General features: G+C 43.7%; 1 protein-coding gene across 4 annotated transcripts in view; it reads right to left on the bottom strand.

Moving 5' to 3' along the window:
• TMEM87B (transmembrane protein 87B) overlaps window positions 1-20,641 on the bottom strand; it is a 130,093-nt gene extending 109,452 nt beyond the window's left edge. For all 4 annotated transcript variants that reach the window (XM_024744055.1, XM_024744054.1, XM_024744053.1 and 1 more), the window contains exons 1-10: window positions 20,364-20,641; window positions 17,541-17,601; window positions 13,938-14,029; window positions 11,994-12,128; window positions 10,974-11,027; window positions 9,482-9,572; window positions 7,593-7,654; window positions 7,170-7,353; window positions 4,183-4,282; window positions 164-257 (exon numbers count right to left, since the gene is read on the bottom strand). In XM_024744055.1, the coding sequence (XP_024599823.1) occupies window positions 164-257; window positions 4,183-4,282; window positions 7,170-7,353; window positions 7,593-7,654; window positions 9,482-9,572; window positions 10,974-11,027; window positions 11,994-12,128; window positions 13,938-14,029; window positions 17,541-17,601; window positions 20,364-20,522 (1,032 nt within the window). In that variant the 5' untranslated portion in view covers window positions 20,523-20,641. The remainder of the gene's footprint in view (window positions 1-163; window positions 258-4,182; window positions 4,283-7,169; window positions 7,354-7,592; window positions 7,655-9,481; window positions 9,573-10,973; window positions 11,028-11,993; window positions 12,129-13,937; window positions 14,030-17,540; window positions 17,602-20,363) is intronic.
• Window positions 20,642-24,477: the final 3,836 nt, after the last annotated feature.

Below are 24,477 nucleotides of genomic sequence, written 5' to 3' on the forward strand. Positions count from 1 at the left end.
CGTATTAAAAAAGGGAAAGAGTCCACAGGGGGGAAAATAAACTCAAATTGGGCCTTTATCACAAATTTCCTATCTTTAAAAATTCATCTCAGGAGATAGAAAGTAAAATCATATTTCACAGCAACGACAAAAAAAAGTGCAAATGGAATGATGTAGTTTTTACCCCAATGACTCTTATCACGCCTTCAGTAGCTGCAAAGATAAAGTAAAGGATCCCCAGTCCGATGACCCGGTGCATGACTGTTCCTAGACGAGGCCTGGTACAAGGAGGAGCAAACAGAAAAAAGAGAAAGAAGCAGCAAGGTAAGTAAAATGTATCTGACTACAGTAACTGGCCCCATTTCCAACACCAGGGACGTCGCTATCCAATCACGTCAGTCTCTTCCCGCCTCGGAGGTACTCTGTTGTGGGAAACAGCATTGTTTCCTGGGAAGAAGGCAGAAACAGGCTCAGGGAAATCTGGCCTCCTTCTCTAGGACTTGAAGCTGTACTGATGCCTATGAAGCAACATTTTTGAGGCCAGAGGATCTTGCTGCTGAAATCCAAGCAATATGATTAACATAACCCAGGTACTATGTCTATAGAATGGACGACAAGAGTGATGAAACCTAGGAAGTGCCAACTTCTAAGTGCCACTGGCAGAAATAATCATTTAATTCTTTCACTAACAGAGATTGTAAAGTGTTCTGAGATATGTCTTGTCAGCGATAATCCACTGGTTCTATGACTTGGGCAGAGAAATAGCAGCATGTCAGGAGATCCGAATCCCACTGCCTTCCCCTCTCAATACTCCCAAACGACAGTCTGGAAAGACTTCAGCTTTCATTCTTCGGATTGAAAAGAATTAAAATAACACTTTTGATTCTTTGAAAGTATAAATGAGTTGAGAACGTGCAAAGACGATGATTTTTGCGATTAGTCATTTGAAAATAGAACTGAAATTTCGAGAATTCCCTGGTGGTCCAATGGTTAGGACGCGGCGCTTTCACTGCCGTGGGCCCAAGTTCAATCCCTGGTCGGGGAACTAAGGTCCCTCAGGCCGCACAGCGTGGCCAAAAAAAAAAATAATAAGAACTGAAATTTCATGACACTTGCAAGTCAGAATTTATTGTGAATACGTTTTAACTCAAAACCCCTCTTTTCAGAGTAATTAGAAGAAAAAACTGGTTTTGAAAAAAAAATACTTATGATAGTCATCTAAGTAAAAACTGAACTAATACCCATAGCTCATATTTCAGACAATTTATCTAACTTAGTTCATCTAAATTCTGGTTCACTATAGCCAGCTTACTGGAACCCTGCAACAGCCAGAACTGTTACCGCTTTGTAAGGGTTGAACACAAGTTGACAGTGAAGGGATTCAGTCAAAAAGGGCTGAGCCCTCACCCACCAGCTCAATCTTCTATCCCTTCTCAGCCACCACCCTCTGCACCCTGGCACCCGATGCTCATAACTACAACTGTGAGTTGCCACTGGGACCCACAGGGTTTTGTGTTCTATATACTGTACTAAGGCCAAAAACCAAAAGAAAGCAAAACGAACGAAAAGAAGGTTTCCTCGCTACAGTCTTGGTAACTGCACCAGTCCGGAGCTCAGAAGCACACGTGCGTGCATTAGTGCACGCTTACTGAGTGCACGCCGTGTGCCGCCCAGCGCACTGGGGCCTTGGGATACAGCAGGACACAATACAGGGAAGTCACACACAAGTGGGGGGAAGAGACAATAAATGCTAAGAAACACATCAAAAGGCATGAGGGACTAGAGTGATGGAGGATGGGCACTGATTAGGGTCCCAAAGGGCCATCCTCCCTGGGGGGTGATGGTGAGACAGAGAACTAAAGGAAGTGAGGGAGCAAACCACGCCCGGGATCCGGGCGGGGGGAAGCTGACAAGCAGAGGCCTTTCCTGCGCTGTGAGACAAGTGTCTGCTGGGTTTAAGGAACAGTGAGAGCAAGAAAAGCAGCAGGAGGGAGCAGAGTGTTTGGAGGGAGAGTGGCAGGAGATGAGGTCAGCCATCGGAGAAGCCACAAGATGGAATTTGGGTTTCATTGAGTGAAATGAGCAGAAAAGTAATGAAACTGGAGTTACATCTTAAGAGAATCATCTTGGCTGCTGCTGTGTTTGAAGAGACTGACAGGAGACCAGGGCAGAAGTGGGGAACCCAGTTTGGAGGCTACTGGAGTATAGTCTCGGCAGGAGAAGGTGGTGGCCTGGACCAGGGTGGTGGCCGTGGAGGGGCGGGATGGGCTCATTCTGGACACGTTCATCAGTCAGAGCCACGGAACTGGATGAGAAAGCCTCGGGGATGCCGGTCGCTAGAGAAGAGGTCTGGGGCCTGAGCCCAGGGCCCCCCAACACTGGAGCTCGGGAAGACGAGGGGGCTCCAGCACAGGAGACCCTGAAGGAGGCTCCACGACCGGGCACCTGCACGGGGGCTGAGCGGGGCCCTGCGATTCGGCGAGGAGAGGTCAAGGTGACCTTGACAGGCACAGTCTCAGTGGAGGAATGGGGCCAAACCTCACAAGGACAGAAAACGAGGGAAGTGGAAGTGGCCAAGTACAGACAACACATCTGAAAAATGCTGCTGCACACAGGGGAAAAGCAATGAAGGAGAAGCAGAGGAGAGGGCCATCTGGGTTCAAGGGAGGGTTTGCTTCTGAAGATGACAGAAGTAACAGTGTGCTGATGGGAATGGCCCACCGGAGAGGGAAATTGACGCTATCAGAGAAAACAGGACAGAGTGCTGGAACAGCTTCTTTGACAGAGGAGGTAACAGGACCCAGGGCACCAGGGCAGGGCGGGGCTTAACCACACACAGGGATGGTCCACGCCGTACAGGAGCAGAACAGGCTGCGTGTGGTCCAGAGGTGGGGAGGATGACACAGACCTGACGGCCGCAAGTCCCTTCTGATGGCTTCTAATTCCTCGGTGAGAGAAGAGCCAAGATCAGCTACGATGGATGAGGGTAGGGAGGTGCGAGGAGACAGAAGGGGTAAATGGTCTTCCGCAGAGCAGAGAGTCAGAACACAAATGGCACGGGGACCAAGAAGTGCCAGCAGCACTGAGGGCGCCCTTCAAGTTCAGGGTCACGGAGTGAACTGAGCCAGGCAGTGGGGTGGGGTGTTCTCCTCAGGCTGACGCTGCAGCCCCGGCTGAGCCTGCGCAGCTGGAGAGCTGGATTCATCGAGGGAGGCCGACAAAGGGAAAGGCGGAGGGCCTCAGGGGTGGCAGGGGTCATCAGTGCCCTGCCGGACCGTGGAAGGCGGTGAGATCAATAGGCCGGAGGCCCCACCAGGGACCAAGAGTGCCTACAGCTGACATATTAGAGAAAGTGAACAGGAAACGGGGGAGGCTGAAGAGCAGATTGCTTCAATGTGCCACCATGGAGAGGGTGCAGTTATACACAATAATAAGTAGATAATAATCAAGTCTAGAAAACGGCCAGGGGACTCAGTAGTTGAGGGCAAGTGACAGGTAAGAGTGGCAGAGGTGAGGGGGTGAGGTCAGGTTTCTTAAAGGATCCTCAAATCAGAGGGAATCCTGACAGTGAAGTGCTGAGGAGAAAGACAACAGAGCAAGTGCTCGGAGCGGTGAGGGATGAGGGGAAAGCTGGCGGCTGACAAGGCCTGCAACCCGAAGATGCAGCTGTGGTCCAGTGTGAGGGCTTGAGTTTCTGGGAATCAGAGGGTCTTAGGCAACAGGCTCTTCCACGTTCATGCCCAGGGATTCAAAGGTAAGAGGGAGAAAAGATCTGCTTGAGAGGGTCCCGAAAGCGGGTCCTCAGGCGACTGCCAGGTTTCAGCCAGAAATTCTGCTGAACCTGGTGTTTAATGAGAGCGCTCTCTCTTACAATAGCTCATACACAAACATGACCCCTAACTATGTTGTCTAGGAAACAGAAAATGGTCTGAACTTCGAGAATCATTTAAAATTTTCCATAATCCTTATAGTTGATTATTCATCTAACTATGAAGTTACTGGAATTCAACTTCAGGATTTTTATTTGAGAAAAGAATAAAATAGCCAGTGCATGGAAATCTTTTAAAAACACGTCCTTGCAGGTATTTCCCTCTGGGATTTGTGGTACGACACTGAGAGGTGTTGGGTTTCACAGGGGTCATAGCGGAGATGGATGGATCACAGGGTGGGGACACGGTGACTTTTCTGGGCCCCGGTACTTACTTCACAATGCCGTATCCCAAGCTCACAATGATCACCAGGAGGCGAGCCAGCGTCCTCTTAATCGCAGATATCAACTCCGCAAAGATCAGTAAACCCTGGGCTGAGGGGGACGAAGGAAAATCATTCGCTCTGGGTCCATCTGGACGCCTGCCGCCAAGAGTCTAAATGTGTACTGTGTACGGTTACGTCCTGACCTCAGACTAAGTCGCCACGTTTAATTTAAAGGTCATCTAATCCAAGTGATGTTTGAAACCTCAATGAAGGGGATTCCTATCGGCTCTACTGGGCACAGCTTTCTCACGCCCACTGGATATCTGTCTCCCCGAGCTCCCCTCTGTTCTTATTCTTCCCCTTGAGGCTACAAAGGATTGTAGCCCTTTCCTGTCCTGTAAATATCTGAAAACCATAACGCCCTCAGGAGCTCTCTTTTCTCCAGGTTGCCCTCATTCACGCTCCTACCGTGTGGCTATCACAGTAAAAGACACACCATGTTCCCTGCCCTCGTGAAGCCTGTACTCTGGTCAGGACAAGTAAATGGACAGAATTCAGCAAGTGCTGGAGGTAACGCTGTATCTCCCAGGATTGTGATGAAAGCGACCTAATCCACACGGGGCAGGAAAATCTTCTCATAGGAAGTGACATCTACACCAGGGTTTGAAGGCTGAGTAGGAGTTAACCGTTTGGAGGAGGGAAAGGGGAAAGCAAAGGAAATGGCACATGCAAAGGCATGGAGGGAAAAAGAGACAAAGCCAAATATGCTGCAAGAAGTGAAAGTTCGGCATGTCTGCAGCAGGGAGTGTAACGAGGGAGGTCAAGAAAAGAGGCTGGGGCAGAGGCAGGACCCAATCACCTCAGTTTTAGGCTAGGCCATGAGTCAGGGCTTGTTGCCGAGGGCAGTGGGAAGTCAATGATAGTAAACAAGGGAGTGAAAAAGGAACTAGTAAACTACAGCCCATAGGCCAAATCTGGCCCTACATCTGTTTTGTAAATAAAGTTTTATTGGAACACAGCCATGCCCATTTGTTGTCTGTGGCAGCTTTCATGCTCCAATGGCAGTAGTTGAAAAGTTTCAACACAGACTACATGGCTCGCAAAGCCAAAAATATTTACTGTGTAGACTTTGCAGGAAAAGCTTGCTGACCCTTGGAATAAAGTAGACAGCTTTATTTTATCAAGATTGCTCTACTTAATGGCTTGGAGAGGAATAGACTGTAGGTGAGGAAACCGCTCAGGAGTCTATTCCAGAATTTAGCCAAGAGATGTTGAGAGTGCTGGCGGTAAAGATGGAGAGGAGAAAGCCATTCAGAAACGAGTTGTGAATCCACCTAATTCTTGTAATTCTTGTTTTCAGTTCATGTTTCTCTGCCTTCTCTAGAAGAAACCACAAGAGACCTTGCCCAATACCTTGAAGAAGAGCAGATATACTAAATTTATTACATTTGCCTAACTGCCAATCTAGAAGCAAAAAACAAAGAAGTCAATTGACACGACCTATTCTTAATGTATCCTTGCTGGGTCCTAACAATCACTAAATCCTCATTGCTTGATTTTTCTGAAGTCTATCCTTCCAGGACCAATGCCAAGCAAGACAGCCTGGGTTACAGAATTTACGACTGGGAAAATCAGAAACAACATCAGCCCAGGCCTCGTCTGGCGCCTCTCCTTTCCACAGGACTCCTCAAAGACAAGGACAGCAGTCTGGCGTTTCTCTTCCAAGAGCCTTCTGGTGTCATCTCAGAGGGCCTGAAGGCCCTGAGGAAGATAGATGGTCTTTCCTTCTCTCCATGGATCTCAGGCTTTTGCTGCCCCTCACCCAAGTTCACGCCACCCTCTTCTAGACAGAGACCCCCACCACTGGCAGCAAAGGAGCTGACCCGCCTTCTCTGACATTCAAGAATGCTTTAACTCCCAGTCGTATGCAGCAGCTCTATCCTTCCTTCCTTATCTGGTTTAGGGCAGGCACACACACATACACATGCACACATGTCACTAAAACTTCTTATAGGGTAATAATACCTCTAACATGCCTCCCTGGATGTTTGTGTTTACTTTATTGTCTTGTACATGTCTTTTTAAACTTTTTATTTTGGGAAATTACAAACATTCTTTGACACAGAGAAAGCGATATAATGAACTCCCACGAACCCATCACTCAGCTTCCATAATTACCAACATTATGCTAAATTTGTCTCATCTATTTTCCAACTCACCCTCTTTTTTTCCCGGAGTATTTTAAAATAAAGAGCAGACACAACTACACCCTTTGAAAACCTGTACCACGATCATTTGTAACTGACCACTCAGAAGCACATTCCTGAGGGCTTTCTATCCTTCTGAGCTATCTCCCTTTTGAAGGTTCAGCGATGGAATGAATTGTACCTTTACTTCTCTGGCCCTGTTGAACTCTATCTTCTAGAAGTCTGCGGCACCCATCTGAGGATGCCCCACTATATGTCCTGCCTGCTTGCCACATTCCACTGTGTAAGCTGGGATGGTGTCTCCCACGGTCACGTGAAGTTCTTTGCAAAAAGGGTGCAGTCACCATCCATCCTGGCACTACTAACTTTACTCCCTGTGGCCAGATTTTCTTTTCTTCTTTGGAGGGGAAAGGAGAAGAGAGAGGACGGGGAAAAATACAGAGAAATATGTTAAAAGGATTGGCAGCACCCGATGTCCCCAGTCCAGAACTTCGTGTTGTTTAAAGCCAGTCACGGGTAGCTGAACCTTAGGGAACAGGACTTTTCTTTTCCCCAGGAGGGAAGTAAGGGAAAGCCAGCAAGAAGAAAACAGAAAATGAAGACAACACCCATGCTAGCCTAGATCAGAGTCCTACTCTGATATTCTCTTCTTGGCTTTCCTCCTCTTCACCTATATGGTTGTTCCCAAACCACTGTATGAAGGTGGGGCGGGGAGTCCCCACAGCTCTGCTCACAAATGCTAGGTGACTCTTGGGTCACACCATATTCATGGACACAGTCACCACTTACTTGATAACCCAGTGCTGTTGATGTTTTGGTATTCCGCATAAAAAACTGCTTTTTCAAGCATTCCCAGGAAAATAACAGCTGCAATCCAGAACTGGATTCTTAGTATATCTTTCCAATAGCAGGCAGACCACATCAGCCAGAGTATGCCATATAAGATATAAACGATACACATCACCATGTAGAACTGTGGGAGGAGAAGCAATTTTAGTCAGTTAAGCCTTTTGGTCATTTGAAAATTGACATTTCTACATTCAAGTTTGCAATCCTTTATTTTCCAGTCACCATGGAACCAGAAATAGAGGGTATGTCAAAGTGTTAGCTACTGAGGAATTACCACCACTGAGCTCTTAAAATGTTTAAATGTTCCAACTGGGATACAAAACTCATTTTTAAAAAAAGGAAGAAATGATGAGAGATACTCACAATCATCAGAGGCCAATCTGATGCAGAGATATATCCATGAGGCCCCATCATAGAGAGAGAGACTGTGAAGGCAGGGTGGGGATAAAGAAATGAAGGCATTAAAATTAACAACCAGTTTTCCTTAAGTTTTTCAATGTAAGCTCATTTTAAGACTCCAAGAATACAAACCAAGTTAACAAATGCTGAATTTTAACCTTTGATTATGTAACTGTATAAAGATATCTTTACGTTATTTGTATACATGCTCTTGTAAAGTGTGAGCCAAGTCAGATCTTATGCAGACAGCAAAGTAGTCCTGGTCTGAGATTGGCCCTGGCTGAGTCCCTGACCTAGCTGAGGACTTTGTCTTTCTTAATGTACCTTGGATAAATTCTGAACTCCAGGGACTTCCCTGGTGGTCCAGCAGTTACGACTCCAAGCCCCCAATGCAGGGGGCCTGGGTTCCATCCCTGGTCAGGGAACTAGATCCCACATGCTGCAAGTAAGATCCCACACGCTGCAACTAAAGATCCCACACGGTGCAACGAAGATCCCGCACGCGGCAACCCAGCACAGCCAAATTAATTAATTGATTAATTTTAAAAATTTTAAAAAAATTTACTGAACTCCAGAATCTAGTTTGGGTTGTTGTCCGAGAGCAATAACGAACAGAGTGCCGAATACAGCGCAAGACTTGCAAGGCTTAGCAACTGCGCCAGTTACTAACCAGCAGAAGCTTAAAGCTGCCTGCTGGCGTCAGAGGAAAAGACGCCACACCTGGGAAGGCAGGGCGCACAGGCTGGGGAGCAGGATGGCAGCAACGCCCCTGCTCCCTGTGTGGCATGGTCTGGGCCCATTACATTACCTCCGGGAGGAAGGCCTGCTTCACACTCTCCAGAGCAGCCCCCCCACCAGCTTCCCCGTGGAAGACCAGCTCTGGGCCTCCTCTGCGGCCATGCCTGACTCACCTCACTGCTTTCTCCCTCCTCTCTGGACTGGGTGCCCTTCAGAGACAGAGCCTGGCTTCACTTCTGTGCCCCAGTGGGTGAATCAGAGCAGTTTGCAAATCCCCAGGATCCTCACATGCTGCTTGGCTACTGTCAGCCCAGCAGATACCCAGTCCAGAAAATGACCGCTAAAGCAATTCCAGGACCCATGGAAGCATTCGCTCCCTTGAAAACCACTTAGTGTGAGCCTGCTCTCACACTGGGCACCAGGAGCTACGGTTTCACGAGGCAAAAAGCATCTACCTTATGGGCAGGCAGGGGAGCTCACAGACCACAGAAGCCACAGTTGCCAGACATGCTACTTCTACTCCTAGGCTACAAACAGATTCCTTTTCTTAAACTTTTTAAAGAACAAAAATTTTGAACCCCTGATGATGGCCATTTTCAAGTAACAGAATATAATCCACTTCAAGTACGATTAAGGTGTCACCTACCCATTTCTACATGTTACAAAAATTTTTTTTAATCTGGAAGGATGGAGAATTTTGTATCCTCTATCAAGTTAAAACTTTTTAAATTTATCTTTTTTTTAATTCACCCTTTTATTTATTTTTTTCTTGGCCACGCTGTGCGGCTTGTGGGATCCTAGTTCCCCGACCAGGGATTGAACCCTGGCCCTCAGCAGCCGAAGCACAGAGTCCCAACCACTGGACCACCAGGGAACTCCTAAAATTTATCTTAAATTAATTTAAAATTTCCATTCCATTAAAAAATATATATATTAGAGTTAAGATAAGCATAAAGTTCTAAGTACCCCAAATAAACAGATTATTCATTTTTGTGATTAACAGAAAATCATTTTTGAATAATGTGTTTTAACAGAGAATGTAGATTTGGGTTAATGACAAAAATACAGAATACAGTAAAAGCAGACAATAAAACATGCATACTGTTTAACTATACCATTCAAATTCCAGCTTGCATCTGTTTTTTCTGTTTTAATAGAAACAATAAAGATATGAAACCCATCTCTCTGTGTTTTGGCTACAACATCCTGAAACAGAAAAAAAATCCTTCATGTTATTTTTTTTAATTGCTATATAAGATATAGCTAAATGATTGTCCACCACATTTTAAAACAACTTTTAAGAATTGAATTGGGTTACTTTAAAAAAAAAACAAAACACAGATAAAAGGAATGGTGGGCTGTGGAAGGACAGTGGGTAGTGGAAGGATTTCCTCCATTTGTTTTTTTTTTTACCACCATCCTCCCAGACCCAAAGGGATGGAAGAGGAAAAAAGCCTTTTCCACTTGCCAATGTTTTCTACTTTTTATATTTCTACAGGTTTTCCCCCCAATGTTACCATTCTATGTTTTATTTAATACTACCTTTCAAATAGTTTTTCTAATATCCTAGTATAATCAAGCATTTATTTATTTATTTATACTTTTTGGCCATGCCCTGTGGCATGTGGAATCTTAGTTTCCTGACCAGGGATTGAACCCGCACCGCCTGCATTGGAAGCGCGGAGTCTTAACCACTGGACCACCAGGGAAGTCCCAAGCATCCAGTTTTAAAATGTGTGTCCTTTTTAATTGAACTGGGGGAGAAAGATGTCAGATAACATTGCTGGAAATGACTCAGATTCGGTGTATAGGCTAAAGTATTTAAATTCCTTAAGGCACTCTGTTGCTAGCAGTCCCACTGAGGCCTGAAACTGAGCCCACTGGGACTGCCTGTGAACCCTGCAGTGCCCTCACGTAGCTGGACCAAACTTTTCACACTCCTCCTTCCTGAGTATTTCCTATCCTTCCCTCTCATTTCCTACTCCTCCACCTGTGACAGTTTCTGTAAAGCAAAGAGTTGGTCCAGCCACTGCAGAGTGAATGCCCTTCCACTACCAGACTACTCTGTAAGATGTTTGGAGAAAACAGTATGAAAGCAGAAGAGTCCCAGTCTAAAGGCAAACATCAAGCTCTTCTAAGTCCACTTTCAGTCCCTACACTCAACTCCTTGTAATCCTCACAACCTCTTAGTCTTCTGACTTTGAGTAATTTCCCCAAATTCCAAATTTCCCCTCCCCCTCGTGCTACATCATGGTTTCTATCTATTTCTTTACTTCCTTAATGACGATACAGCTCCGCCCACTGCTGTGCTGCCTCAGGTATTTGGCAGCGGAATTTTATTTTTTAAAATAAAGAAAGACTACATAGAAGTTACTGTTAAATCACACCTTTAAAGAGATTTTTAAACAAAGACAGAACCAAGCATGTACAAAATTCACACAGACATATGTAAGGAAATATACTGTTTTAAATAATGCTTCTTTTTTCTTTCCTAACTCTACTAACCCTACTTTAGATCACTCTCTGAGTACCTGTCCATCAACAGATTCTGCTCAGTCTTACTCTAACTTGTATGTATTTGATTTAAAGGCAAATAAAATGACTTACCGCTGACCCTTCCTGGTTTGTAACATTTCCGGTATTTGTCATTAGTTCTTTATTCTGGAAAAATAAAATAAAATAATTTCATTTTATATTGTTGCATTTCCATAAGGAAAAATAGTTTCAACAATTAAGAAAAAAAATGTGTTATGAAAAAAGTAAAGATTAAAGCTGAACACCAGAGAACAAATCTCACTGTATCCCAAACATGCGTAACAAAATCCTACTTTTGAAAAATTACTTCCTTAATCAGGGCAGTGGTTACCGTTGGCAGGGAGGGTAGTAGGAACTCAAAGGGAGCTCGAGGTGCTCAAAAGCCCTGATCTTGATCGGGATTCACACGGGTGGGTTCAGGTTGTGAAAATTCATCAAGCCCTACGCTGCTGATATGCAAACTTTGCTGTAAGTTTATGTATATTTATTATACCTTGACACAAAGTTTTAAAACAACCCTTTAACGTTTTTATTAAAGACATTTTCATTTCAGAATTTACAGGACAAAAAATCAGTTAAAACGACCCACAGCCTCACCACCCAGAGATGACCGCTGTTAACATTTTAGAATCTAGTCTTCTAGGCTAGGAGGAGAAAGTGCACAAAGAAGAGTGTTCAAGTGTGTTAAATGCTGGTAAGTCAAGTACACTGACAGACTTTCAGTAGGAGTAATAGACCTAGGGATCTAATGACATGGAGGTCACTGGTGACCTTGACTAGAGCTGTTCTGATGGGATGATGGGGGCAAAGCCCTGACTGGGGTGGGCAGAAGAGAGACGAGGGATGGAATGGCAGCAAATCATGAAAGGATGATAAAAGGATCCTCTTTCAAGGATGCTGCTGCAAAAGGCACAAAGAAATGGAACAATGGTTCCACTTATTATGTACTGCCACACACACAGAAGAACTAAACCTAATAATTGACAACTTAAGCACCTTCCTTTATCAAAATACTGATAAAACAGAAGTTGATACTTGCATTCACTGGGAGAAACGTAAATTCTATTTCAACATCGCAAGACAGGTACTCACATTCAATGGGGGAAACACCTGTAAATCACTGTTGCAATCTAAGTTTTCTTTTTTTGTTGTCCAACATTCGCTGTTCTTGAAATAATGACCACAAAAGTCTTCACTGACACTAAGTTCATGTTTTTGTGACAGCTCCTATGCAAAGTAAGAGTCTATGTCATAATTTATTTCCACTTAATATCTAAATAATACCAAAAAGTTATTCAGCTTGGAACACTTGAAACATGCAATAGAACAAAATACCCAAAAGAAAAAGTTTTGAATATAATTTTCAGTACAATTGAGGTAATCATAACATTTTAGCCATTCTGATATGCTCAGATACAGTAATACATAATATAAGCATTCTCTTATAGTAATAAAAGTGATTAAGATGTTACTACAAGGAAATGGTTCACAGAGAAATACAAAATACTTTGTCCTGGGGCTACTTTCATTTTACTCCAGGTATAAAAGATTTTACAGAGAAAGAAAGCAGCATTTAATTGTAAGGAAAGATAAACCAAACACTTAGTAACATAAAGCAAAGATGGCAAACCCAACTGAGTGCAGGGGGAACACTCATTTACACATCAACTAACAACGAGGCTCCTAGATGGATGAATAAAACCGCGCTCCTAATGGCATCTCCCAGGCATGAAGAAAAGGTTAAGAGGCTTCCATTGGCCAAATATGAGACAATTTGAGCAAAATACATAAAAACAGTAATAGATTATAACCCACCCAACAAAGTTAAAATCAATGAGTCCATATTGATAATTGATTGACTGACAGACGGATAAGAGAGGGGAAAAGAGTGCAACCTCATAGTCGAATGCTAATAAATGTAGAAGAAAACATGGAATTAGAAAATCATTGTTTAGCAATCACAGCGGTAACTGTGCTTTGATTCAGGCAAGAATCAAAGAATGTTAAAACAAGGACTGATGAAGAAACAGGATATTTACACATAAATACAAAAGTATTTCTTCACAAATTATTGTTAACAACAAGGAGAAAAGTAGTAGCTTTACAGTGGAGAAACCTGGCAGAAACTTCCTTAACTGATCAAAGTTAACATCACCAAAAATGGGACAAAACAGTATACTTTCTGGTATGCCCGCCAAAAATATAACCTGAATTTAATCACGAGGAAACGTGAGAAATATTCAAATTGAGGGACATTTTGTAAAAATAAATGGCTTGTACACCTCAAAGATATCAATGTCATGTCATGAACCACCCTCAACACCTCCACCCCCCCAAAAAAAACCCTGCAGAAATACAAGGTGATCCTGGATTGGATCCTGTACCAGAAAAAGAAAAGAAAAGAAAAGAAAAAAGCTGCTAAAAAGGATGTTGTTGGGACACTGGCAAAGTTTGAACATGGTTTATTAGCTATTATATCAATTAGCATTGTATCACTGTTAACCTTCGTAAATCTGATCTCTGTACTGTGTAATCTAAGGGAATATCTTTGTTCGTAGGAAATACACACTGACCTAACCCGGTCTCTTTTTCCTCCTCTCACACTCTCCCCCTCCTTTTTCCTCCTCACCTCTTTCTGAGGTCTACTCATACTCACTAAATCTACTCACACTCCCTGAAGTTCTAGTTCTCCCTGAAGTTCTAGTTCTAATTTTTTGAACGAAGTGACACTTTTACATTTCTTCTTTAAATTGAGTTGATTTTCATTTGTGCGTGACCCACAGTCCCCTTATCAATGGTTTCCACAACTCTGATTTAAATATTTACTAACATTTTTCATAAGATACAAGGAAACTAAAAGATCTGTATTCTCAGAAAGCATATACTTTGATATAATTAATGCATTTATTGCCTAAGTCCCCAAATCTGTGGCACTTCTCTATTCCTGGCCTCCTCACTTGATAAGCTAATAAATCTTAAAACTCCTAACTTTTCCTTCATAGTTTTAGACACATTTAAAATTTGTGTTTTACTTACTTCCAGCTTAGAATATTCATTGTGACAGGTATGCTGTTCCAAAAGCCACACTATGGTAAACTTCACAGGCCCAGAGCACCTGAATGACTTAACTGTTTAGAGAAAGAAAGTCTCATTTTACAACAGTAATATATATACTCTAACATAAACTTAAGGTTTCAAGAATGCAATTTAAAATAGACTACTTTGGACTTCCCTGTGGCACAGTGGTTAAGAATCTGACTGCCAAGGCAGGGGACATGGGTTCGAGCCCTGGTCCGGGAAGATCCCAAATGCCGTGGAGCAACTAAGCCCGTGCGCCACAACTACTGAGCCCATGTGCCACAACTACTGAAGCCTGCGCGCCTAGAGCCTGTGCTCCACAACAAGGGAAGCCACCGCAATGAGAAGGCAGCACACCGCAACAAAGAGTAGCCCCTGCTCGCCACAACTACAGAAAGTCCGCGTGCAGAAACGAAGGCCCAACGCAGCCAAAAATAAATAAATAAATGTTTCTTAAAAAAAAAAAAAATGTTCCTTAAAAAAAAAAAAAAAAAAATAGACAACTTTAAGGAAACCATGAGTAAAGTATTACCTAATTTCTCCAAAAAGTCGCTGCAAAATGAGACAGATAAATTCCTTAAATTAAATTATTACGGTTGACCAAGGCTGAGGCTGGTAGAGTTTCTGGGGCAGAGTACCCAAGAGGTGGGAACTACACAGAGAAAGGGTCAATGAAATCTGCATACAGATCCTTGGTCTCTGGCTGCATAACAGCCTGCCCGTGCACAGGGACAAGCTGAAAAATTCTGAGTTCACATGGGGATGGGAACTAGCCAGAGAGGAAAGGCCTCAGTAAACACACCCCGTGTCTGGGAGAGACGCAGAAGAGTCACACCTTAGAAGTGGTGCTAAGTTAGTTCTAGAGTAAAGGCTACCCCTGATCCCTCCTAAAAGAAATTAAAAACAAAATTGCAAAGGATCGAACTGACCCCAAAGAAACGTAACTGTCTGCCAGAACAAAGGTGTTCACACAATACAACATTCTAGTACTCAAGAATGTAAAATTCACGATATCCACTATCCAAACAAAAATACTAGACATACAGAGTGGGAAAAGTTGAGTCATAATCATGACATGAATCAGTCAATTTGACAACGATGTGCACCGTTCTATGTGTCTATCGCAGTTCCAGTGTTAGGACTACCATAGCTTCATGTTCAGTTCTGAAATCAGAGAGTAAAAGCCCTCCCACTTTGTTCTTTTTTAAAATTGTTTTGGCTATTCTAGGTCCTCTGTATTTGCATGTAAGTTTCAGAAACAGCTAGCCAGTTTCTACATAAGTCTGCTTGGATTTTGATTGGGATTAATTGAATTTATTGGTCAATCTGGGGAGAACTGCCAGTATAATGTTAAGTTATAGATTTATCATAGATGCCCTTTATCAGGTTGAGGACATTTCCTTCTATTTCTAGTTTTCTGAGAGTTTCCATCATGGAGAGGTGCTGATTTTTTTCAAATGCTTTTTTGTATATATTGAGATGATTATATGATGTATTTCTTTTATTCTGTTAATATGGTGAATTACACTGAGAGATTTTCACCAGTGGCTCCACATGACGGCATCTTGAATGGAGTAGCTAAGAGGGGTCACCTTAGCTTTCCTTAGGGAAAGCAAGGCATCTGATCCACCAAACAGCACGGACACATACCCAAGGGACCAATGCTTAACTTTGTAGGCACTAAAATTTGGCTCTGGGACTTCCCTGGTAGCGCAGTGGTTAAGAACCCGCCTGCCAATGCAGGGGACACAGTTCTGAGCCCTGGTCTGGGAAGATCCCACATGCCGTGGAGCAACTAAGCCCATGCGCCACAACTACAGAGCCTGCGCTCTAGAGCCCGCACGCCACAACTACTGAGCCCATGCGCCACAATTACTGAAGCCCGCACACCTAGAGCCCGTGCTCCGCAACAAGAGAAGCCACCATGACGAGAAGCCCGCGCACCGCGACGAAGAGTAGCCCTCGCTCGCCACAACTAGAGAAAGCCCGTGCGCAGCAACGAAGACCCAATGCAGCCATAAATAAATTAATTAATTAATTAATTAATGAAAAAAGTCATTCCTAACAAATATTTTTTTTTAATAATAATAATAAAGTAAAATTTGGCTCTGTGAGAACTCAGAGACTCAGTTTCATCTTTCATACCATGGATGTAGGTGTGTAAAACTTAATGCCCAATTACTCACTTAAACAGTAACTATAAAGCAGATGATGAGAAGGCTGCTTGGTGAATATGGCAGCAGAACAAGGAGGCTCAGGTGGGCACTTCATCCACCCCCGCCAGCCACAATGTTAGAGCTACGGTCATAGTTACAGAAAGACCTCTCTCCCATCAGTGCTGGGACACTGCCAGCTTTTACCTGACTAAACCCTCATTTTTTTTTTTTTTACGTTTTTGTTCCTAACTCCCTTCTGCTGCCTCATTTTTCTTTCTTTAGATATGTTAATACTAAATTGTGGTCTGCTTTTAGGCTGATCTCGGACATTACATACTGATTTAAAAAAAATTCAAATTCTGTGTTTCAGTGGTCCATATAACTTTTTATTCCCCCATGTAATTTTTTTGTCTGCACCAGTGTTTTAAATCTTGTCTAGACAGTGAGACATGAATTTATTAAAGCATTGAGAGGCCAAAATTTTTTCCTCACCCACCTTGGGCTTCAATTTCCTCTTACCAAGCTCTTATCACCACTGATGATCTATATCACGAAGCTGCTTTGAACCGCCTTTGCTTTCTAGCTGATGGCTGGCCTACTTCCGTCAGCAAAGACCACACACGGCAGAATTCTCCAACAAATGTTCAGAGCATGGTGTGAGAGATAAAAGGGCCACGGCTGTGGGTCCCACGAAGCCAATTTGCTCTACCCAACAAAAAAACTACCCCTTACCCCAAACTTTAACTCTGGCAACCAACTGACCTAGTCAAGTTACTGGAAACACCTAGAGGGGTTAGTGCACAGTAAATATGATCCAATGTAAACTCATTAAAAATACCGCAAACCTCAAGATCTATGACTTGGTAGTCATGACACACCAGTATTTACACAGACAACACAGTCCCTAACAAATATTTTCACCTTCATAAGCTCTAAAATCCTAATTGTTAGTGTCTAATAATTTTTATTTCATACTGTGATCATGTGTATATTTAGAAAATTTTCAGAAACACAAAGGTTTCATCACAATCATGGCATTTCATATAACCATAAAAAGAATTTACTGAATTTTAAAAGGGATTCAGAGTCAAATTTCGGAGGTCAAATACTTTTTTGCTGAAGACTTCTTTACTAGGTTTTAACTATAATTTTTAAAGAATGATTCACATTACATTTTCTGAGACAGGATCAGAAAAATGCATTCTTGAAAATAACTATGACCCGACTGGAACAAAAGAAACCCTTAAAATGTTAGGATCACTTAAAAACATTTGCCTAGTTTAAAATATATAATATTACAATGTGTTATGTTAGTTTATGTTAAATTAATGCATGAGTTGATACTACATGTTGCTCATTTATAAGTTATTGTTATTTTACTGTTATATTAGTTTATTATACTTACCAGAAAACTTGATCTCAGTAGAGTTAAACATAGTTTTCCTAAATATCAAAGGTCCTGATTTCTATAATGAAAAACAAAGAAATACAGAGAGCTCTTGTTAAAAAAATTTCTCTCTACTGTTTAAGAGTATAGTTTTATCCTGGAAAATACATAGTTCTAATCCTTTAACTCCTATGCCTGGAGTGATTATTCTTTGAAAACGTAAATCTGGGACTTCGCTGGCAGTCCAGTGGTTAAGACTCCGTGCTTCCACTGTAGGGAGCACAGGTTCAATCCCTGGTCGGGGAACTAAGATCCCACATGCCCCGTGGCCTGGCCAAAAAAAAGGCATTAAAAACATAAATCTGATCACATCACTCACTGGCTTAGAACTTTGTCTCATGTAACCTACTCCCTGCAGTGGATGCGAGGCTCCAGAAGGCTCCTGGGGCCAGCAACACACGGCAGATGAGTGTGGCTGCCGCTGTACGATGACTGCTGTTCAGACAGAACCTGTCTGTGCATCTGCAGCTGCTCTCGTGGTATCAACATCAACACACTTCTGATAAAACAACTGACCCTGTCCCTGAGTTATGGTTTACCGCTGTCTCTTTATAAGAGACCAAATCTCACTGCGCTCACAGGGCCCCGCCCACCTCTCTCGCACCTTTCCTGCAGTCCTCAGAAACAGGATACTCCTTCCTGCCCTCAGGACCCTAGTAGTCAACTTGAAACTTACTTGAAATCCCCTCCCTGTCACTCTCTTTATCTAGTTATTTCCTTCTTATCCCTGAAAGCCCAGTTCAAATATCCCCTTCCTCAGGGTGTCTTCCCCTGGGGCCCACACCAGGCCAGGCCCTCCCTTCCATGGTCTGTAAGACCCATTCCTCACAACCCGTACCACAACCAAAATGAAATCTTACACTAGTTATTTAATGTCTGCCCTCACCAAGAAAAAAAATCCGGTGAGAAGGGATTACAATAAACAAACATGTGGTTAGGAATTAAAGAAAAACACTGACAGGACAAGCAGCTCTTTCTTGATAACCTCTTCTCCCTCCTCAACAGTTTCAACATCAATAAAACCCAGGGCCCAGACCCCTCCTCTGAGCTGCACATCCACATACCCAATTACCTAAAGGTCATGTCCACTGGATGTCCAATAGACAGTCCACACTCACTTGCCCTAAACCAGACACCTGGTCAGGGAACTAGATCCCTCATGCCACAACTAAGAGTCTCACGCCGCAACTAAAGATCCCACATGCTGCAACTAAGACCCAGCACAACCGAATAAATGAATATATTATTAAAAAATTTTTTAAAAAAGAACCATTTCTTGATAGATTTGCAGAACAACTGAAATAAAACTCCACTTTCCTTTCCTGTTCTGAAGAACAAGTTTTGACAACTTGAAATGGGGAAAAAAAAAATCAGCCTACTCTTTGCAACGAGCTTTATGGATTGCTACTGTCCTGAATCACACAGGACTAAAGATTACGTGGGACCCAAAGGTAATTTTTTCTTCCTCACGCAGGAAGCAAAGTCATTCTCTCCCCATGGCCTTTGGAATCTCACCATCCAAAGTATACTTGGCAAAGATCTTTACAGATATGGTCAAGCAGTCTGTATGCAGCCGATTCACTTCCAACTTATTCGGACTTAGTTTATGCTACTGCCTACTCACTACAGAAGCAGCATCAAACGGTAAGTGTGGTTGTCTGAGTTTTGCTTTTTACTGTTCAGAGAAATTTAATGATGAAGATACGCAGGCTCTATCACTGGCGCACAAAATAGGGCACCAACCCAGAAGAATCCTGGAAAAAATGGTTGCACTGGGTCTTAAAGATTCAGAAAGATATGTACTCTCCTTCCTTCATGCAGCTTTTGTTATAGGAAGAATCTGTAGCCTCTGGTACTTTCTCTTTCCGGTTGAGGAAATCAAAATATAAGTTTTGCCTTTAGAATTGGGACATCGTTTCCATACATGTGGAAAATACTCATCTCAAACGGAGCTGGATGAAACCTCTGAATCTAGAAAAGCAGGAGATAAGGCCTCTTCGATTTCCTGTCTCTCTTCAGCAAATCTTTCCAAAATTCTACCTCTGCATTCCTCCCACATCATCTCATGTAACTACTGGATGTCAAGTTCTCAAACGGCCTGCCCTGGAAAGGAAGCGTTTCCGCACTCATGCCTCCACACTAGCCTTGCAAACATCCCTTAATTACACATCCTGCCCCCGCCCCGCGCCCACACACGCTCCCGGAGCTGTGATGTCAGGAACCCAAGAAGAGGGAAAGAGGGGTGGGGTGACTATTGCATGTTCCCTTCTCATTTAAAGAAAGAAAGAAAAAAAAAGGCACAAGCTCTTTCTAAATTTATGCGGAAACTGAAGCCCTGGAAAGTCCACCCTGTGGCCACACGGGTGCGGCCCTGTGGCTGCACCCGGGCACGAGGAGAGGTCAAATCCAAAGATGCCGCTAGGAGTGCCAAGGGGTTCAGGGCTCAGGTCTGAATAAACGAGGACCTGATCTAGCCAGAGCAGGTCGGAGCAGAGCGAGGGGCCAGGACTTCGGGAATGGTGATCCTCATGAACAGGGTTCAGAAGGGATAGCAATCCCCCAGCACACAAGCTTGACTGATCCTCCCCACAGCCCAAGTCGGGCCGGAGGAGGGGGCGCTCCCCGCGCCGAGCAGACAAAGAGCCCAGAGAAAGTATCAGGGGACCCGGGTCAGGCCCGGCCAGATCAACAAGCCCGAGACCGGCTCCTGGAGCCCAGAGAGCGCGGGGAGGACCTGCGGGCCCGGGCAGCACCTCGCCTGGGTCCCGACACTCCACTTACGTCATTGATCGTCGCTGCCCAGAGCCCGAGCTCGGGGACGGCGCCCACAGTCGCCGGGCCCCAGCACAGGAGGCAGAGGGCAACTCGCAGCAGCGGGCGCCTGTTGGGAAGGCGGCCGCGGGATGAGAGCCAGACCCCGGCCCAGCTGGCAGCGGCCATCTTGACGCGGAAGCCGCACCTGGCGCTCCGTGGCGCCCGCCACGCCCCAGGCCCCGCACCAGGTGCAGCTCCGCCCCGGCCGGGTTCGGGTCCGGGAACTGTGGCTGGGGCATGGAGGCGGGGCTCAGGGCCGGCCGGGACTTGGAGCTAGAGGTGGGGCCAGAGAGTGGAAAGGAAAGGGGGCGGGCTAGAGGGAGGGGTCCGAGCATAAAGGCGGGGCCAGGCAGGGAGGGGAGCCGGGAGAGGAGGCGGGGCCGGGAGGGCGTGGAGGAGATGGGCGGGGCTCAGAGTCAGGCCGGGGGGAGGAGGCGGGGCCGGAGGGGAGACGGGGCTCTAAATCAGGTCCACGCTGGAAGCGGCTTCAGCCCGAGGCGGGAAGCTGAGGTCCCAGAATTTGCATGGCTCTGGTCGAATGCTTAGTGGGAAATACAAGATGGAGCTACTAGCTAAGGTTTTTCTCTGTGTATTTCAGTTTCTTGAATCCTCTGCATTTGTCCCCCGACCCCCTCAGCTCAGGGGAAATAAATTGTTCTCTAAATTCACTGTAAGTGCCTGGAAAGTGCTTTGAGGTCCGGTCCGTTGAACCCAAGGCGTAGTATTGTGAGTATAATGTCGGTAGGATGGTTAAAGATTTTTAGAACAAAGTTGCCTGGTTACTTAAAGCTCAGAGGGGCAGAGCTTGGGTCTGTCTTAACTGTGTACTTCGCCAGGCATTTTTGACTGTGAAACCTGAGTAAATGTCTTGCTGTCAAAGAGAACTACAGTAGTTTATTATTAAATGTAAATGTAAATAATGTCCAGAGGGAGAATACAGTCCTAGTTTAACATTGTCATTAACGTAAAGTAGGATCGATTTATAGTCAAGAGGATCTGGCCTTATCAGTCATCTTAGTCACTTATTTAGACTAATTATTGAGAGCCTAATATGTAATAAAGACTGCAAACGTGCATTCCATACGTGCCTTTCCCGGCAAGCAGTTGTGATCATTTCTATGTGGGTGGAAATAATAGACTACGCCAAGGCCTGGAGGAACAGGAAGACCTACCAGATGACTAGTTATTGGTGTGAGATGGACAGTGGCAAGACTGCGAATATTTAAACAGTAGCAGAACATCCAGGTCCTCCTAAACACTTTAGTCTAAGACATCAGAGGGGCGATGATGGTTTTTAAGCAAGGCGGATGAAGTGACCAGATTATTTTGGTTAATCTCAGTCATATGAAAACTGTGTTAAGGAGGGCAATGAGATGATCAGTTAAGAATATTTCAATACTTTGTATGACCAGTTAAGAATAAATTACAGTAATTCAGAAATGGTGGCCTCAACCACAGAAGCTTCCATTAGAATAGAGATTTGGATGGATTCCAGAAATGTGGGAGATGGAGATTTTAAATTAAAAGACCTTGGTGATTGATTAGATATTGGAGCTTAGGAAGGAGAGGAGTTGAGGCTGGAACCAAGGTATCTGGCTGGAACAAATGAGGTGTGGACCATCTGGAAGAGGAGAAAAGTTAGGAGATCCAGGACTACATGGCTTCACAAAGGGGTAATTTATTTAGGTAACTGTACATTGGGGAAAGAGGGATACCCAAACAATTCAAGGAGTGTTGGACACACAGTCTGAGTTGGTATTGGCTCCCTATTAGAATGAGAGGCATAAAGGGCCAGGTAATATATAGAATCTGGGCCCATAGTTGGATCCACTGGGTCCACAGACCCACATGGTGGTAATTATCCTGGTTCCAGATTGTATAATTGGAATATACATAATGAGTAGCTGAAATGACCTTACACTGGTCCTTGGTGTCTAGAATAAGAGCTGTCTTAATGGGGAAGTCCAGGTAAGAAGCCTCTGAATCTTCCCCGCTGGCCAAACCATATTGTCTCCTGGGGGGAATGGCAGAAATTAGTGCTACCTTTAAAAGATGCAGTGGTGGTGGCTACCATCACATCTCCATTTAATGCCTCTTCCACTGTAGGTGCTCCTGTTAGTACAATATTATTTACAAAGGACACTTTGTGTCCTTTTCCATTGATCCACTCACATCCCTCTATCCCAGATATCCTTGTCCCAAATCTTCTGATCTTTCTCCTCCCAGATTCCTGACCAGCTGGCTAAGCCATTAACCACTGCCCATAAATCCATGTATGTTTAAACTTCAGACAACTTCCCTTTCCACAAAAAGTGAATAAACAGATGCATTGCCTAAAGCTCTGTCCCTGTGCCCCACCCTGGGGACACTGGAAGGATTTCTTCCTCACCTTTGTCTTTCAAGGCCACCCCTGAGCAAGACTAGAGTGCAGCTGCTATCCTTTTTCAACTTGCCCCTACATATGGAGCTGATCCATCTATGTACCAAGTTCAGGCCTTTAAAGTCTCTTTCAGCTGGCCATAAATAGGATCTTCCATGCAGCCCTGGGTGTGAACTGAGGGAGAAGCACTTTTGCAGCTTTGCTTGATGTCAATGAAAGTAGATAAACAACATCTATTAAATACAAAGCCCTTGATGACAGAGAAATGATTGAAAAAGTTTTCTGAATTGGAAGAATTATTACTGTTAAAGTGTCCATTCCCCCAAAAGTGATCTACAGTTTCAGTGCAATCCCTATCAATTTTTTCACAGAAACAGAAAAATCCTAAAATTTGTATGGAAACACAAGAGACCCTCAAATAGCCAATGCAATCTTGAGAAAGAAGAACAAAGCTGGAGACATCACACTTCCTGATTTTAAACTATATCACATACAAATGTAGTTATTTACAAAACAGAAAAAGACATACAGATATTGAAAACAAGCTTATGGTTACCAAAGGGGAAATGTGGGGAGAGGGATAAATCAGGAGCTTGGGATTAACATACACACACTACTATATATAAGATAGATAACCAACGAGGACCTACTGTATAGTACAGGGAACTCTACTCACTAGTGTGTGATAACCTATATGAGAAAAGAATCTGAAAAAGAATGAATATATGTATATGTATAACTGAATCACTTTGCTGTACACCTGAAACTAATACAACATTGTAACTCAACTATACTCCAATAAAATTTTTTAAAACTATATTACAAAGCTACAGTAAAAAAAAAAAAACCTCCCCCCCCAAAAAAACAGTATGCTATTGGCATAAAACAGACACATAGATCAATGGAACAGAATAGAGACCCCGGAAATAAACCATTGCATAATGGTCAATTAATTTTCTACAAAGTCTCCAAGAATACACAATGGGGAAAGGACAGTCTCTTCAATAAGTGGTACTGGGAAAACTGGATATCTATATGCAAAAGAATGGATCCTATCTTACACCATACACAAAAATCAATGCTAAATGGATTAAAGACTTGGTCATAAAGCTGAAACCATAAAACTCCTAGATGAAAATGGAGGAGCTAAGTTCCTTTACATTAGTCTTGGCAACGATTTTTTGGATTTGGGACCAAAAGCAAAAATAAATAGTGGGACTACATCACACTAAAAGCTTCTGCACAGGAAAGGAAACCATCAACAAAATGAAAAGCAACCTATAGAATGAAACTACTTGCAAACCACACATCCAATAAGGAGTTAATATCCAAAATATACAAGAACTCATACAACTCAATAGCAAAAAAACCAACAACAAATAGCCCAATTTAAAAAATGGGAAAAACACCAGAATAGACATTTCTCCAAAGAAGACACACAGATAGCCAATGGGCACATGAAAAATGCTGAACATAACTAATCATCAGGGAAATGAAAGTTAAAACCACAATGAGGGGCTTCCCTGGTGGCACTGTGGTTAAGAATCCACCTGCCAATACAGGGGACACAGGTTTGAGCCCTGGTCCAGGAAGATCCCACACGCCGCGGAGCAACTAAGCCTGTGCACCACAACTACTGAACTTGCACTCTAGAGCCCACGAGCCACAACTACGGAGCCAGTGTGCCACAACTACTGAAGC

This window comes from Neophocaena asiaeorientalis, unplaced genomic scaffold (genome assembly GCF_003031525.2).
Source record: "Neophocaena asiaeorientalis asiaeorientalis breed wild unplaced genomic scaffold, Neophocaena_asiaeorientalis_V1.1 scaffold114, whole genome shotgun sequence".
NCBI classification, from domain to species: domain Eukaryota; kingdom Metazoa; phylum Chordata; class Mammalia; order Artiodactyla; family Phocoenidae; genus Neophocaena; species Neophocaena asiaeorientalis.